Consider the following 18,470-nt stretch of genomic DNA (forward strand, 5'->3'; position numbering starts at 1 on the left):
AGGTTGGCTGTTCCTGAGCTTAAAATTGCAGACACAGCAGTTCAGTAACTCCTTTGGTACTTTGGGACCCCCATGCATGCACATGTACACCTCTGTGCGTGCCCTCAGTCTGTAGCTGAGAACACCACTTCTGCACTAAGACAAAGGATTTATATCCAAACAAAAGTTTCTTAACTATCATATTACGTATTATTACTTAAGTCTATGGATTATGGTCTGACTAGAAGAACATCATTATTTTGTGTGATAGACTTTCCATAAGCTAATGCTGGGAGACATAATTCTGGCAATATTCTGTTAACACTACAGTACAGCACTGCACGCATAAGTACCACAAAATGAGTATAGCTATCTGGATGTTTCTCCTAAATCTTTGGACTGAAATTCCATTTTCATCAGAAGGCTTCTAGGAGGTCTATGTAAGAGATTATGAATTATTTATTTATTTAAAATTCAGATGTGAAGTTGTGGTGGGAGAAACTTCTTCCTAGCCAGTTCTGTCAGCAAGTGTTCATGAGATGCTTCATGATCCTTAATTCTGAGGGAGCATGAGGGCATCCATGTAGCAGTTGCCTGAGGGATCTCACAGTGATGTTCCTAAAAGATCAGATCATTTCCTGAATAAATGCTCCAATTAAATTAACAAACCACAATGATTAAGACAATCAGAGGAAGGAAGTGAATGTTGTGCTTGGCACAGCAGCCCTTGCTCAGCCTACGCATGAGCTCTTTCTTGTTGTGAACAGCAGCACAATCAAAACAGCTCCAAAAGATTGATATAGCCATCAAGGTGAGTTTCTTAGCTTACTTCAAGGCATGATACAGGGTGCAAGAACTTCAGTCTGATTCTCTGTTGCATATGACTAACTTCTTCCCATTCATTTTGGCCCTGCCTGCAATACCCAGGACTTAGCTAACACATAATTGGATAAGCTATTTCACCATTTAGACTAGATAAATCAGAGCACAACCTTACCTTCTGATGGAGTCAGGACACATGCAGTCATTCAGACCCTTGCAGGAAGTCTAAACGATTTCATCAGGGATATTCAAGGTAGTGCTGGTAATGATCCTGAGTAGCTGACCTCGCTTCAAAGTTATCTTGGCTTTGAGTAGTAGTTGTACTAGACCATCTCCAGAGGACCTTCCCATCTAAATTATGATTCTGTTCTATTTATTAGTATGTATATTTTGATGTATATATCAGAAAGGGGAAAGTTACTCTAATGAATTCCTGACAAGTGATATCGTCCATAGAAAGTAATTAATTCTTCCCTGATGATGGTCTTTGAAGCATCAGAATCAATGCACAAGGTTAACTTCTTTCACACTGGTTTGTAATGAAGAAACTGCAGCAAAATGAATGCCAGAAGACCGTGCTATGATGCAACAGGGTTTTAATACAAACAAGAAGTGGAATACATTCTTGTAGAATGAGGCAACACAGAGACAAAGAATGTAATTTCCATTTCAACAAGGACTACCATCAGTCAGAGTAGCACAGGGCTCACAAGATATTCTTCTTTCAGTTGGAAACTTTCACAGTTAAGTCCCATTATTTGTTTTACTTTCTTCAGTTTCAGAAAGATCAAAAGATCAAAACATAACATGAGCAAATGACAAAGTGACGCAACATTGGGATTGTAAGCCTTAGATAAAACATAGCACAGAGAGATCCCAAGTAACCCCAACTCCTACTGACACCAGCTGGAGCAGAGGCTGCTTGGCATGTCTAATTTCCAGGCCTATATATCAATCATTAGTTTGTATCTTATCATTTCTTCAGTCATGACTTTTTCTTAAAGACTTAAAATGGCCCACAGTTTCCATAGCGATACCTATAGTACCCTCTAGAAAAGGGAAAATAATTTCTACCATATCCTGAAAAAAACGAGTTTCGGTAAAAGCTTCCCAAACGAGAGATTCCACCACCACAAGAGCCCTCCCCACCATACGAGCTACCTCCCATGCCACCATAAGAGCCCCCAGAGCCATAGGAGCCATGGGAGCCCATCCCATAGGAGCTGCCTCCACCACAGGAGCCGCCAGAGCCCATTCCTCCACCTCCAGAGCCCATTCCCATTCCTCCACCTCCGGAGCCCATTCCTCCACCTCCAGAGCCCATTCCCATTCCTCCGCCTCCGGAGCCCATTCCCATTCCTCCGGAGCCCATCTGACCCTCAATTTCAGGCATGGCAGTTCCCACAAAGCTTTCCTGAGGACATGAGCTGATAATGGGTCCTGGGAAAGTCACAACAACAGGTGGTGCGTACACAATTGCTCTTGAATCGCCACATGAACTGATGCATGGTTCATTATAACAGTTGACATATGGTTGCGGGCACGTCACTTCACACGGTGAAGCGCAGCGGGAGCTAAGCATCTGTCCATAGGTAGACATCATTCCAGAAGGCAAGTCAACCTGAAAGGTAGAGAGAACTGGCCCAGTAGAGTTAAGGCCAGAGGAGTGAATGAACAAACAGTATTAGAGTAATTTGGTTTGTGTAGATGTATTGAATGGCAGTCATCTTAACAGGTGCAAATATACACCTCCAAGTAGTCTACATTGAACTTAAGATTTAGTGATTAAAAACTAATAATTAAAAAAAAAAAATCACCATTTCTAAGGCACACACCATTCCACTTTAAATCTTACCCTTTTGTTTACTTTTTCTTAATTCAAAATCTATATGTAGCTCTTTTTTTTCACCATGCCTTCCACCATCATAACAAATACCACTCTCTCTTGCACATGGTACTGTTGTTAGAATAAGTTCCATGAGACACAAAGTCACACTGTATTTGTACTACAGGACAGAGAGAAATAGGACACCAGTGGAGGAGCTGGAATACGAACTCAAGTGCACCAAGCTCTTGTTAATGACAGAATTTATTTCTATTTCAGATTTTTCTTCTGGTCATTACTAAAGCACTGGCAAAAAAATAAATAAATAATAAATTTCTCAATGGGCTTGCCAACACTACAAAGCAAATCCCTTCCAGAAAGCAAGACCTGGAAGCAGACATTTGGTTCCATTCGTTGTTTGAAAAACATAACAAAGTTTTTCTTAACAGCCAAAGCACGTGAAGGGTCAAAACTACAGACCCTGGTAGTCTAGATGCAGAAATAATTTTAGAAAATTATTGCAATACAAAGTAGCAAAGGAAATGTTAATGAAGAAAAAAATAGTTGCTTATGTGGGATGAGTTTGCTCAGTTTCAAAGTAGCAATATCAGTCAGGTCCCATGAGAGTTGGGAATCCTCTATTTAATTCTATTGCCAAGTTCTTGGAAACAACAATATTCTGCTTAATACCTGTCCCAGTATCCTGTTCTCATATGACATATGAAAACCTTGCCTCTCACTAAAGGTTTTACATCATTCTCCTACAACTTTTTTGGTTTCATTTTCTGTATGTGAACTCGGAAAGAGCAACAGAGGAAGTAAGAGCATCTTTCATTTCTTCTAAATGGGTACAACTGCTCAATTCCTAGGAGCTGCTATCATGCACATTTTTGAAACTGCCATTCATTTTTCCACACGCTCATGGTGATGCCTATATCCACCCTATTTGTACATGACAATTTCAAAGTAAGATGTTATTAGAGAATAAGTTCCTACCCTAAAATGGGGTAGGACAAATAACCTCATAATAATACTACCTATAAAACCATGTCTATAATTACAAACAGATACAGTTATATTGGACTTACCCAGTCACCAAGAGGAATAAGTCAGCAGAGGCAGCTAGAGACACCTGAGTTATGAGCACTTTTATACACTGTCATAGAGAAGAGAAATTGGGAGACACCTTTATGTAATCATGCTCTACATCTTGTGAAACGGAATGTTTTCCCCAGTGATACCATGCTTTGTTGCAACTGCTTTGATAACAGCCTGTGATTAGTAGATAATTTCCAGTCCCACACATCATGGTACGTGCGTTCCCCTCCTTCCCCCTCCCCTCTTGTCTTTTTGCTGAAAAATCTCATGGTAAAATGAGTGGATTTCTTTTAAACACTTGTGATTGTGAAGATAGCTCAGAAGAATAAAGAAAGCAGGATTCCAATCTATCATTTGACATCTCATATAATAAAAACAATTGGCCTAGTGGAATTTTCCTTTTTAAAGAAAGGAAATGTTTTCACATTAAATATTTTTTTATTAATTAGCCATTAATGTCCACAGCCACTGTGTACACTAGTCCAGGGGCTTTGGGACTAGAGTTTATAACTTGGTACCGTCCTTTGAAAAGATGCTCTCCTGCATGTGAGCACAAAATTCAATTAGAAATTTAACTGAAGAGATGCACTAGGCCAAGCTTTTTACAATCTATCATCAGTTCACGTTCTCAAGAATTCATCCTTTTCTAAGATGCTTTCAAAATAAACATAAAAAAATACAAATAGCTATTAAGAGATTGATTTTTCCTTCTCCAACATTCATGTCGAATGCCGGTGTGAAGAGAGAATACATGTAATGTGTGGGATTAGAGGTCTCAGAGAAAACATTATGTGAAGTACAGGTCCATAACCTCAAGCAGAATAAATTCACAAGGCCTGTCAAATGATGCTGTGATTCACCTAATCACATTTACATCATAAACCTCCTAGCTATCTTCTTGTGGCAAATTATTAAAACTGAAACTGACAAAAAAAAAAAAAAAAAAAAAAAAAACATAACAGATGACTTTATTTGTGTTTCACGACCATCAAATCAGTGTAATAACCAGAGGAATGTAAGCAGCCAATAGAGATATGACAGCAAGCTGCATAGAATAATGAGTCATATAATTTGTGGGAATGAGAAGTAACTAACAATTACAGTGACTGACAGCTGAAGCAATTAAAGGAGTTACTAAACTAAATATTTTAGAAAAGTATATAAAGACTCAAACATTTTGAGTTTTTTCTAATGCATGCACAACTTGCTGATCTTACAGCTTCTTAACTACCTACAATGCTACCTGCAGAACACCACACTGGCTTGACAGTCCATGTGGTGGTATCTGAGGCTTTTCCCTGGCAGCTTTAAAAAAAGTGAATTGATGGTTTATATAAGGTAGAAAACCATAAGAGTAAGATCTTTCAAGCCCAAACTGCAGTCAACCTTCACATTTTATTGATACACTTGAAAATAAATAAATAAATAAATAGAATGCAAGGGTAATTGGCAATATTCCAACATGCTTTTTCACATCACCTGAAAGTTAGTTATCTTCCACCAAAGAATTATTTTAAAAGTAAAGAAATGGGCATCTTCCCTCAACAGGTGAAAGCTAAATGCTTCTTGAAATATAAAGAAAAAACATCAGGGATCTTGTATTTTACTCTAAAGAATTTCTTGCTTCACATACAGAAGCTGCAAACTAGGCAAAAAACGTAAATCTGAGGTCTAGCTGAGGAACCCCAGACATAGGGTTCACAGCTTTAGATTTAAAGTCACTACAATGTAAGGTAGTGCTCAAGAACTACCTAAAAGATTTCTCATTTTTTCTGGGAAGATGAAGATGATGATGTTGTTGTGCATTACTGACTTTCTGGTTTTAGAAATCCCCATATTGCTCTCTGATGCTTACACAGCTGCTTTACATACTAAGATTAAATCTTAAAGACAAAGCCGGCATAATTGCTATTGCTCTCACCTGTGCCATGCTATAATTTTCTAAATTGGTCTGAAGGTTCATTTGTCTGAAAGGAAATTGCCTATGTTATTATTGCAGATTGTAACAAAACATTATCCTTAGCCTTTATTTTTTCTGCAGATTTTATCATATCATAGCAATTCCAGGCAGATGTGGAATATAGTGGTTGCAAGAAAACAGCAAACACCATTATGCAGGAAAACAAAAAAGCCAAAGGATGAGAATCATGGTGGAAGGGTGCAGATTTTAGTCTACAGCTCTGCTTTGGACCCTGATATCCACATTTTGGTACAGGTTTCCAGTGTGGTTTAAGAGCTGTCACCTGGAAACCTATTTCCAAAACAAACTCAAACTGGAGGGTTAATATTACTGAGTGCTTTTTCACTGCCTAATTGCAAAGCTGAAGATGGATTTGGGAACCAAAGGACTGGATCACCACTGCCTGATCTTTCATTATCTATATATTCAGTGCTATTATATTGCTTAGACTGTAGCAGTATCTCAGTTTTGTACCTTTACGTTCATTGTAAATTGTGCTTAACACTTACTTGATTTCCTCTGTTCACCTCTATTGGAAAAAGAAAACAAATTGAAAAGACTTTTTTGTGCTGGCAGCCAGCTCCTCTTCCTGTGTTTGCAACTGTTCGAGGTGACTTAACCAAACTGTGCTGTAAGTATGGGAAACTTTGTGACTCTGGGCCAAGGACAGCACAAGACAACAGAAAAATAAAAGAAAAAAAGTCTAGATTGATGATAGAATTCATATTTTTCCAGAAAACAAACTGATGCTTCCATCAGCACTCCAAAACAAAGGAACTTTATTACTTCTTAAAATCAGATCCATATCTGCCTTCCTTTTTTCAGGTTTTATGTTATGTTTATAACCGTCTTCTCTAGGAACAATTTCTACTAACCTAAAAGCCCTGGTTGCTTGTCCTGTCAGTCTTTCAGTAGAGCAACACAAATCATTGTGTCTGAAAGCTGGACTCGGTTGTGAAACTCTGTGGTTTCCATAGGAGAAAGGAGGACATTGGGTTGAGACTTACTTCCAGATGGATATCTCTACACTTAGGTATCCAAAAATATGTATTTAAGCTTCTCTTGTAGGCCGCAGACACACTCAGTGGAGCCTGGAGACCTTTCCATAAACACTTAAGTGGCACTGAAAGACATGCTTCAGTGATGGGAGTTGGTAGGTCAGGTAGACAGTTGGACTTGGTGTTCTTAAAGGTCTTTTCCAAATCTTTTCTAAATAATTCTATGTTTCTAAGTGAACATAAAATTTCTGCTGTCTATTTGCAGTGTCAGTCTTTGAGACCACTGGAAGTTCAGAAACTCCACCTACATGGAGATCCTTTATTCAGTCACCACTGTGTTCCATTTTTTGTTGACATTAAAATGTCTTTCTTCTATTTTTTGCCTTTTCCACATTTGTCACTTAATCCCTTTCAGCATAATTCACCCTGCTTCCAAGGGGAATTCTTAGTCAGCAACTCCAGCCTGCTCATGTCCCACTTACACCCTGGATACTGAGTCTCATCTTTAAGTACTTAATGACAAAATACAGCTTTCTTATTATGTGGATTTCCTCTCTTACAGAAAGGTTTTCTAGCTACAGTACAACAAAACGCGGTGATTAAATAGTTATACACACAAATAATTCTGAAGCTGACGAATTCTTTCCCACCACTAAATGAGATGCTTGGTGCTCTGCAATAATTACACTACTGTAATATCACTGAGCATCTTTCATCTTAAAAACAAAACAGAACTGAATTTCTTTAATAGGTGAATACTGCTCTCCTCGATAAAACCTGAGGGCATGCTAAATTGCAGCCCAAGGTGTAACTGCAGCTTGCATGTCCATATATAATTTAGCTTCATATCAAAGCTAGACAACGTGCACCTCTTGAGCCGCACACGGCATACCTATCACCCAGACACGTTCCTCAGGTCAAAGCCACCTCATTTGGGCAGTGATGAGGCTGTGCTTTTTGGGAGGATGTTGGGCCATCTGAATCCCCACACACGGGAAGAGTTGGCAGAGTGGAATGGATGAGGCTTCTCCACAATGTAGCCCCACCCCGTCCCACCCCATAAGACCTGGGCTCTGAGGAAGAAGAGATTCGTGTCTTCTCTGTACCAGGGCTGCAGCAAAGGGGTGAGGGACCTCAGTAAGAACCCAGAGGTTTGTGGAGGAGGAAGGATGTAGTGTCACTGCCTGTTCAGACAAATACAGCCCAGAACAGCAATTTTGTCTCTTGGTGAAGACCATGAAAAGTGCCAGAGGTTAGCTGAGTCTTCTTAGAATACAAGTATGGTAGAGTTGTATACAGACCTGTTCTGATGATAGGGGGTCCAGCTTTTGGAGTGTAGAGCCTCAGGACTTCGGCCCTTGTCAATAATCCATTTTTAGTATTTCTTTTTAAATATTTTTCTTGGTGTTCATGTTATGCACTGATACTGTCAGAGGGAATCCTTATCCCTGCATTTTCCTATGGCTCACAGAGGTGTGGTGCTAGCATCCAATTTAAAAATCTATTAATTCTAAAGCTATTAATTAAATCTTCATTCTAGTTCATTAGCTAATTAAACATTCTAATCTCAGAAAGAAAATCTGGCAGCTGACTTTTGGTTCCTTCAAGCCTATTGCTCTGAAAGAGCACTTCTGATGTCACAGAGTGCTGTTAAACACATTAAATTTAGAGACAGAGGAGGCTCTTGTCACCAAATAAATAAAAAGACATATTAGAGCTATACCTTCCAGAGGAAACATCTGAATTACAGTGCCAAGTTCTCTTCTGCAGTAAGAATCTGCATTGCATTTGCCCTTCCAACTCAAGTTAATAAGGCTAAAACATGAATAAAAAGCTGCCATAAAGGCCAGTGCCCAGAGAAGCTGTGGAGTCTCCTCCTTGGGGATCTTCAAAAGCTTCTGCACATGGTCCTGAGCACCTTGCTCTGGGTGGCCCTGCCTGAGCAGCGGTTGGACCAGATGGACCCAGAGGTCCCTTCCCACCTCAGCCAGGCTGTGATTCAGTGCTCTCCTTGTAGTTCAAGTCACAACTTGAAAAGGGATTTAAACAGTAAAAGTGCCTTCCCACCAGCACCTTCTCTGTGTGCAAGATGCATTCTGCCCCTTCTCTTGTCTGTCCCATGCCTTGGCCTGTCTGGCTCTGTCATAAGTTTGGCTAATGTGCAGTATTGAAATTATAATGACAGGTTATCAGTAATAAGGCTAATAATAATTAGGTGTGTCTAAATGCTAGATCCACCCTTATATATACAGTGCCCTTAGACAGGTTAGGTGGCTTTCAGGCTTCAGTTATCTCATAAGATGATAATTGTCTGTGCCATGCAGGTGTAAAGAGAATTAAGGCTTGCAAGAAACAGGGAGAAGACAATGTGGGATGTTAAAGTGAAAATGAAAGGCGGTGTCCTTCTTAATGACGGAAAGGGCAGGGAAAGGCAGAGGAACAGCTGGGTTCCTACATGCAAGGCAAAATGAATGGAAGGCACTAAAACTGGCATTGCCAAAGAAAGAATTGAAATGTGTTTGCAGGAGGTGGTTAGAGGCAGTTAAAGGAGGAAAGACCAAGAGTGAAGGTCAAATTGGCAGAAAGATGCAGTATTATCAGAAGTTTTTTGTTAGACTGTTTACCTAAATGTCTCAAGGCATGATAAGTACAGAACATTGAGGGTTCTGTGAACATGACGTGCGTCAATTCATGCAGAATGGTCCCAAATGACACATCTGTATTCCAGGCAGCAGAGCATTATGGTGCATGGGGGTGGATGCTATACACAAATTTCTCCAGAAGGGGTCAAGCTCGAATTCCCTGGGATGAATGGCCTGTGGCTCTTCTCTAAGAATCCTCAGCAAGGATCCCGGAGTACAGAATATCTTGTGCAAGCTGCTTCATTCTCAAGAATAAACAAAGTTAGCTGTTTTCAGGCTTTGTACTCTAAAAAAAATAATAATAATTTGAGTCATGCTCAGCAGGTGAAAATGGGTTCCCGAGCCCTGTTGTGCAACTGGATTATCCTTAAACTCCTTGAACCGCTGGACTGGATGGGGTGGAGGTAATGAGTCAGGACAGGGTCTTTGGGACTGGAGGTTCCTGAGAGCTCCACCCCACTGACAACCTCATTACCAAGTTTTTCACAACACTTTTTGCGTGAGCCATGCAAACAACATAAGCTTAATATCTCTGTACTGCCTCCTGTCTTATCTAGGGCGTGACACCGAGACACAGTTCACAAGCTCATCTTCTGAGATACAGTAATTGATCCATATCGGATCAATAAAGTAGGGCACATGGTAACATCTGCAAGACAAGTAAATTTGCAAGAGTTCCCGTCTTATAAACAGAAAACTTCAAATCGCTCCAATTTCTGCCCTTTTAGGATTCCCTTGGCATGCAGAAAATCAGAGGAATGATGAATAAAAGCGATGAGGTGAATTTTTAAGCTCTTCTTGATTAGAAGGGTGCAGATAGGCATGTCTGCAGTGAGCAGGGCTGGTCTTCTAGGCAAGGGAACTACCTTATATATGTGGGGGGCTCGTTTTAGGAAATGCAGATTTACAGAGGGGTAGGGGGTATGCATAGGCTGCTCATCTCCTAGGTGGACATCCATGTGAGCAGACCACAGTGAGGATGAAATTCCAGAGGCAGCATCAGACAGACAGACAGACGCTGTCTTCCCAGAGCCTGGCAGCTTCCCAGGGAGACAGGGCAGGGTAAGCCAGGAGACTGGCAGGGATCCAGGCTGCTTCGCATGTTTTCACCTTGCCATAAAGTTTCCTGCAATTCCGTTTGCCTTTGAAGTCTCTGGAAAAACAACTGTGTCTGGACGGGACTGCACAGGCTGCTTGCAGAGCAAGGTGCACGCCCTGGTGTTCACAGCATCTGCTCACGGCTCACTGGCCCAGCAATGGGGAATTAGCATTTAGCCAGCTTTCACATTTCACTGGGGTTAAACAACTTTATGCCTGGGTTAGAAACGAGTTTGCCTGAGAATTTTCTCTCCCTTGGGTTAAAACGAGCTGGTAGCTTGTGAGGATGGGCAGAGATGTCAAACTGTATCCACATGTTCCTGGGACCTAATGGGCAATGCTTGCGCTTAAAATGTGTAGAAATCATAAGTAGAAAATAAGCATAGAATTGGGGAGAGCTGATTATTTTTTTCCTGAACCTAAATAAATATAGAAAATTTTCAGTATCATCCCTCTTCATCTTCTTACTGCTTTCAGCTGGCAGGTTAAGCCATGAAGTCTCAAAACCACAAGACACAGGATGAGGGTCGAGTGAAAGTGTTTTGTGCACAGAGCTGGGGACTGCAGAGGGAGTTGATTATTTTCTCACTTCATGGGTGAGCAGGACTGGCAGACTTGGTTTTGATGTTTGCCATCTAAATTTCACCAGTATGTGTGTGAAAATCAGGACACGAAGAGAGAGAAAATGAGAAAACAATAATAATGCAGAATAACTTTAATGTGAAGGGAAAGGACAGGACAAGGCTTCTGGAATAAATAACAGATGGAGTGACACAGTTTGAGATGCAGATTCTGTCACTCTCATGCTGCACTCAAGCTTCTCTTAGATGCCAGTGACACATATCACCAAATAATTGTGGTTTTTTGTTGGTTGCAACAAAAATTTACTTTTATTTAACAATTTTTTGTTGTTGTTAAATAGAAGTAAAATATAAATACAGGATTTGTTTCCCACTAGACTGCTTTCCTGCAGTGAGGTTGAAAGGCAGAAACAAATGGCATGTGTTTATATAATATATGTGTACACGTATTTATCAAAGGAAAAAGTGAAGTGACTAATTCTGTTAAGTGCAAAGACCAGTCTAACTAGCTTTAGCAGGGAAAAGGTTTATAATGTCTTAACTGACTACATTTGTGTTGATCTTGAAACAACTGCTCCCTGCATTTTTCTGGCAAAACAATGCAAAAAGAGTAAAATGTTTCTGAGAATGAAATAATGTATGTTTCATGATAATGCAAATTAGAATTGGGGGCATTTTTTGGCCAAATTGCCTGTTGGCCTGAGAATGTACTTGAGGAAAAAAACCACGAACTTAATGTAAAGCATAATTTAAAGAAAACAGGTAAATCTTCTTGAGAGAGGCATTAGGAATCCACAAGGCCCTTGGACATGCTCGTTGGGGTTGGTGCTGCTGTGCTATGCTTCTGAGGTCTCTTTTTCTTCATTTGCTGCATTTGTATTTTCTGTTTCTGATTTCTCCTTTTCTGGAATGTGTTCTTCCCTCTCACTATCAGGTGTTCGGTACCGTCTGTAGCTGGGCCTATTGCAAGGATGAATCCAGTGGGAAGAAAACACATAGGAGCACCTTGGGGCACACTGAGGCAGGTATCTGGGGATGAATCTCCCTGCTGACGGCTCGGAGAGCAGGACTTCTGCCCCCAGAGACGTCAGCGGTGCTGGTGCACATCCCTGCGAGACGGCAGAACTTCCCACCACTGTCTCCTGTGGGCAGGTGCTGAGGATCGGCCCCGGGAACGTCACGACGACGGGAGGGGGGAATATAATGACTCTGGAGGCAGCGCAGGATACAACACAAGGGTCATTGCAGCTGGTAGCAAGTGGCTGTGGGCACTGCACGTCGCATGGATAGGAGCAGCATCCTGCGTGCCACCCCCCACCGAAGGACATCTGGGAGAAATGGTGGCAAACCTGCAGCACACAGTGAGAGCACAGCAGTGTTTTGGGAAACATTGGCACCCCACGCCCTACCCCTCCCCCACAGACACAAACAGTGCAAGCAGATAAGGGCCCAGCACAGGTATTTTAGTTATAGGGGCTGTGTAGGTAATGTAGATGCTGTCACAGAGGAGATATGAGATTCTAATTTCAGGAGATGATGCTCCCATGTCAGTCCAGGCTCCCCGTCCCATTTCCTGTCCCCTTGCTTTGCTTGTCATATCCCCATCACCCTGACTCCTTCTCATCCTGCCAAAAGGACACCTAAGCCTGGCTCTAACCATTCTCCACGCCAGTTAGTTCCCTCCAGCCCTTGCCCACAGGCCATTCCAAAGGGCTCAGCACCTCTTTTCCGTCTCCCAGGCACACATGCTCACTGGGCAGCCACCAAGGACAATTGGAGAGGTACCGCAGCCGTGGCTGGGGGCTTCAGCAGAACCACTGCTGGTGCCCTGAAGCCACTGGTCATAGGGGAATGGGTACTTGATATCCCTGTGCTGGAGAATGGATAAATGTCCTTGTCTGGGATCATTTTGGTGTCTGTGATAGAGCACGCCCAGCCCTCGTTTGGATAATCACTTGTAATAGGATTCCTGCGCCTCTGCTGAGGTTGCGCTGGGTGCTGTTATCGGCACAAAGCTACAGAGAGGCTCTGTTCTGAGAGGCTCACGCACGCTGAGGAGCCTACACAGGGCAGGGCTGGGAGGAAAGGCCATCATCCTAGTCCTGCGAGCTGGGACAGCTGTGCGGGAGGTGGAAGGACCCAGCTTCGGTGCCCCAAGCTCTTAGGAATATCTCACCTCCAGGTACTTCCAGGCGGTTTGCAGAGAGCCTTGGTGGTAGAGCCAAGAACTTCTTGGAGATTTTTGGTGCCTACTTTATTGCCTAGACCCTGAATCCTTCTTTTAGGCCATTCACAGGAAACTATATAAACACATTGTGGGATTTATCTGTCAAAGTTAAAAACTGCATGATATAGAAGATTACTTATAAAGTAGTCACTTCATTTCTGTCCTGGAGAGAAACAGGCACTTCCAGAGTGTGATCAAGCTCATTCAGAGGTAGGTGTTTAAGTAACTCATGTGAAATGTCTGTTTCTGTCACTGATTAGGACAAAAAGTTTGGGGAATCCCCTTACTTATGTTGTCTAGTATTTCTTGTCTTTCAATGCCCAGAGTCAGCTACTCTCATCAGAAAAACCCTGAAATCATTCAGCATGAAAACAATTGTCCTTGCAGAGATCCTTCTCCTTCCTAGCACTACGATGAAGGTGTCTTAGCCCAAGGAGAGAGGCTCTGGCTATGAACAGAGCTGCGAGGATAACTGATGGAGAAAACCAGCAGGCATCATTTTTTAGTGAAATGAACTCTTGGTTCTATCCATGCTTTGGATGCAAACATAATTGTTATTCAACACTGGCTTGAATAGTTCAGATCTTTTACATTTTTTAATGAAAAAGGAGGAAAATTTTCCTAGCCAAAACCAGGACAATATTACCTAAATTCTAACTGAATTTAGGTTAAAATGCCATTCATATTGGAGAACGTATAGATATATACAGTTATCTGAAAATAAGAAAATTGCATTTCATTTTTAATAAGGATTACAATCCCCGTATATGCATTTTTACAGCTGAACACAGTCCAAGAATACAACTAGGTAATTTCTAGCAGACTCTTCTATAAAGAATCCCACTTATAATTTTAGAAAATGCAGAGTGCTTTGCTGTTAAATCCCAGCTCACGTTAAAGCAACATCTTGCTCAATATAATTAGATTGAGGCGAATGGGACTTACCAGCTGTCCAGGAGGTAGTCAAGAGAAATGGCCAGAGAAGCCCTGAATCCTGTGAGTTTTATATACTTTCTTCAACTTCCAGGAAGATGAGACAACCTTTGTGCATGAGGTCCTAATTACTTCCCAAACAATTTTTCCCGCATGTGTAACACTTATAATTACTATAATTATTTTAAGATTGTTTACCAACATTATTCAATTCTTGACAGTACATACTGTTACATGCTGTGGGGTTCCCTTGTATTATATCTTTATGGTCTAAATTCATTGCTGATGTGATTCTACCACTTCCGTCTGTGTTAGCGTGGGAATGCATCTCACTCCAGTTTTTCCAGCTTCGATCTAAACAGTAACCATGAGAGCAGTGGTTTGCAGATGGTAACTGATGTATTGCAAATACTCAACATGATATGAAGATATGCCCAGTTGCTTCTAGGTATGGGATTTGTAATTCAGTCTCCTAAATCCACCCTAGCATTTAGATGGAGGTACCATGGTGTTCACCCTGTAAGTGCCTCAGAGGAGTGGAGAACAGAATTTTGCAGACTGCACATCCCCCCTTTTTGTCAGCAATGAAACAAATCTGGTTATTTGGTTCCTCTCCTATGTCAAAGAGTTGTCACAGCTTTGTTGACAGAGGATTACATCCTGCTTGGGGATCCCCTCTCCTGCTCTAGGTACTGACCAGTTGGTGAGCATCTGGCACCAGTCACCAAGTGAGATCAGAATGTTAAAAAGCATAATCTCCAAATTATGTCTGCTTACAAAAGAGATGACTGAAGGGAGATAAGGTAAGAATTTCTGCAGATAAAAGGTAGATGCCAAAGTGAAAGGATTTAGCTGTGGTGTACACATGCTGAGGACAAGAATAATAGTCATGAGCTAAAAGTGTGTCAAAGGAGACTTAAACACAGGGAAATAATTTTATCATGTGGTTACTGACATGCAGGAATGGGTAAGAGAGGTTGTGGAATCTCTGTCATTGGAGACTTTTAGCAGTGGATGAGACAAACATTTGTCAGGAATGGTTCAGATGAACAGCCAGGACTTAGGGCAGGGTGATGCAACAGTTGGCATCTATGATTTTAGCTGTCAATTTACCCAAAAGTTCTCAAACCTCTGCAGATAAACTTGGTGTCTGCATGAAGGACTATCTCATGCCTTGCTCATTTAAGATGCCTTGAAAGAGGTTCCTTAAAACGGCCTCAGGCTGGGTACCAAAAATCACTGAAAGTCACTTCTAAAAACTTTGATCTACCTATTTGGTGTATAAATCACCAGGTTTGTCTCCATTTTTCTTCCTCTGCTGGGGCTGAATTCATTGGAGAGCAGGAGACAACCAGGAATGCTCACTTTGGCAGATCAGTGCATCGACAGGCATCACTATGTCCATAAAGATTTAAGAGATGACTGAAAGTCAAGAGAGATTCATTCTGGAGGCTTAATGTGTTCAGAAATTTACCTAAAGAGGGAACATCTGTCTGTAACTGGGGTCAAGGAAAACCTCTATATCAACAGGCTGAAATACCTAATAGGCCCTCAGAAACTTTCTGATATAGGACAGCCATGTTCCTGTTTGGTATTTCTGAATTTTGTGGGGCCTCACTAATTTCCCAGGAATTCAGTTGGATTCTCAGAGTTAAGAGTCATATGTTCAACTTGCACAGGCTTAGCAGAAGCTGCCTTCCTAACCTATGTTGAAATGATTGCTTTTGAATGCAAACAGAACTGCAACGTTTAATGAAAATGCAAAATGCTGTGAGTTATCAAGGCTTGAAACAACATCCTGTTTGTGAGAACAACTTAGGCACTTCAATCAAAAAATGCATATTCGAAAGGTGCTATTACTCAGCCCTGAGGTGTTTCTCAGCTAACATACTATTAATATTATAATGATAAAACTCTTTGCATGTATAAACTGATAATGAATATTTTTGAAATGTTCTGACATTCCTTGCTGTGTGGAAACTTCACATTACCAATCTTAATTGTCAGGATTATTTTCCCCATTCTTTCACAAGAGACAATGAAAAGTACACACAAAGTTATCTGAAAAGCCAGACCCAGAATTCGTAGTTCATGATGGAGAATAGCCCTGCTAAGCTCTGTTATTAGAGACTGATGATGTTTTATGTAAAAAAAATTGTGTTTCATGTTCTTTGCCAATTTCAGCTTCTTATGGATTTCTTGGTGACATCTGAATCAATTTCTGATCATACCCTTCTTTAAAAAGGAGAAAGTATCCAAAAAAACGGAAATTATTGTTTCTAGGCTACTTTACCTGCAGAGCACCCACTTGACCAAACTGGAAGCTCATTTACACCTCCCAGTCTTCCTTGTAGGAAGAAAGGAAAGCAGGGTTGCTGTGCAATTTCTAGAAGTTATAATGCTGCCTGCACAAAAACACCTTGGGGATGGGGTTAGCAACACAGCTTTAAATGTCTCACGCCTCTTACTAACGCGGCACTGTGGAGCTTGCCTCAACGGGATGTCCTGTGCTGGAACTGTTGCATGGGGAAAACTATGCCAAGAAAACCTGAACACAGACAAAGGCCCTTTGTAGCCCACCCTGTTGCACTGCACATCGGAGAAGAGCCTGTCCTCGCTCTAAACACTCATTCAGTGAGTAGAAGCAGTAATAGGCTGTTCCTTCAGTGCTTTCTTCTCCAGGGCGAATCTGCCCAGGTCTCCCAGCCTTTTCTCTTGCAACCAGTGCCTCAGCAGTCCAAGCAGCTGCCACCAGGCTCGCTCCCAGCTGTCCATGGCTGAGCACCAATGCCAGACACGGAGGTCTGGATGCAGCCTCCTGACTGCCGGCTGCAGGGGAATAATCACTTTCCTCCCGCTGCTGCCTGTGCTCTGGCTCACACAGCCTGTGGTTGGCTTTCACTGCCACAAGGATGCAGCACTGCCTCATGTCATCTTTGGGATTACCAGATCCATGTCACCTTTGGGGCTGCCTGCTCATTTCTTTGCAGAGCTTCTGACCTCTCCATGAGCAGATCCAGCCCACTAATAGTGATGGAGCATGGATCTGCTGCCAGGGCAGCTTGGGGAACAGAGGGCACGGTGCTGCCTTACAGGCTTGGGGCACAGCAGGGGCAGTCTGAGTGTGAGCAAAGTGGGCAAAGGCATGTGGGGGGTCTTTGGACTCTTTTCAGATGGTGGCTCCAAGACAAAGTTGCATTACTGACCATGGCCATCAAAACATCATAAAAACCATTCTTGTGCAGAGAGCTGGTAAAAGCCCAGGCATCATGCAGTGGCTGCCTGGAGAGCTCAGCTTTTTATTTATCTTATCAGCCCAACCCTTTGTCAAGAGCAAAACTACAGAAACAGAACCTCGGATTCTTAGAAGGGAACCTTTTCTGCTGCTCGATCCCATCTTTCTCATGCTAACCAAAGGGGAAGCTGGATCCTTTGGGAACAAGAGCAGCTGAGACCAGCAGAGCCCTTTGAACCATGCAAGTGGCATAAATGCGGGTGGGAGAGCTGCCCACAGCCTGGGCTGTGCCACCCTCATGTGCAGTTGTGAAGCTCCCTCTAACAGCTGCAGACCTCGGGGCCCCTGCATCATGCCAGGGTGGAAAGGAGCCAGGTTTTACACAGAACTGGGATAAGAAAGGGGCTGATCCCAGGTGAGTTCATCAGGAGGGAGCTATTTCCTCAGCCTCCTCTCTTTTCATTTAATTCCCCATGGTTAAAGGTAAAATGAATTCTCTCTCCCCGCAGGACTCCTCCTAATCCTGGAGGACAGCTGGTCTCTATTTTTATGGGCAAAGCTATCACTTTATTAGAGAAAAGGGTCTAGGGAAATCCTGCTCTGTCTGTTTGGGGTGCTGCAGAGGAAGCTGGGGAGTTAGGAGGGGGTTTTCCTGCTGGGATTTGCCCAGGGAGCCAGCTCATCAGTGCAGGGCAACAAAGCAACGCCAGGAGGAGCCACCAGGTCTCGCACTGCACCTTTGGGTGCTGGCAGAAAGCTGCCACTGCATGGCGCTGCACCTCCTGGGAGGGACACGGTGTAGGGCAGGTGTGCAGAGAAATGTGCTCTGGGAGTTTATTTATATATATTAGTGTCCTGGTTCCAGTTAGGACAGAGTTAAGTAGCTCATAGTAGCTGGTAGGGTGCTATGTTTTGGATTAGGATGAGAAGAGCGCTGATAACATGCTGATGTTTTAATTGTTGCAGAGCAGTGTTTACACCAGGCCAAGGACTTTTCGGCTTCTTGCTCTGTCCTGCCAGCGAGCAGGCTGGGGGTGCAGCAGGAGCTGGGAGGGGACAGACCCAGGACAGC

General features: G+C 42.4%; 1 protein-coding gene and 1 long non-coding RNA gene across 3 annotated transcripts; both read right to left on the reverse strand.

The window, feature by feature from the left end:
• Positions 1-1,380: 1,380 nt before the first annotated feature.
• Positions 1,381-3,872, reverse strand: LOC310887441 (uncharacterized protein). Of its 2 annotated transcripts, none has more exons than XM_083813420.1 (2): positions 3,715-3,872; positions 1,381-2,439 (listed from the first exon to the last, which is right to left on the reverse strand). In XM_083813420.1, exon 2 carries the CDS (start codon positions 2,402-2,404, stop codon positions 1,808-1,810), a length of 597 nt encoding a protein of 198 aa, XP_083669546.1. In that variant the 5' UTR covers positions 2,405-2,439; positions 3,715-3,872; the 3' UTR covers positions 1,381-1,807. The 2 variants fall into 2 exon arrangements, with proteins under 2 accessions (XP_083669546.1, XP_083669547.1); XM_083813421.1 differs by having other exon boundaries at positions 1,381-2,422; positions 3,715-3,855.
• A 7,247-nt stretch (positions 3,873-11,119) lies between these two features.
• Positions 11,120-14,739, reverse strand: LOC310887660. The gene is made up of 2 exons (XR_014575763.1): positions 14,176-14,739; positions 11,120-12,352 (listed from the first exon to the last, which is right to left on the reverse strand). It is a non-coding gene; the product is annotated as an uncharacterized lncRNA (long non-coding RNA).
• Positions 14,740-18,470: the final 3,731 nt, after the last annotated feature.

This window comes from Anser anser (assembly GCF_964211835.1).
Source record: "Anser anser genome assembly, chromosome: 28".
Taxonomy (NCBI): Eukaryota; Metazoa; Chordata; class Aves; order Anseriformes; family Anatidae; genus Anser; species Anser anser.

Bases quoted from the DNA above. Each gene is read 5' to 3' on its own strand.
- LOC310887441 (XM_083813420.1), bottom strand. From the start codon at position 2,404: ATGATGTCTACCTATGGACAGATGCTTAGCTCCCGCTGCGCTTCACCG.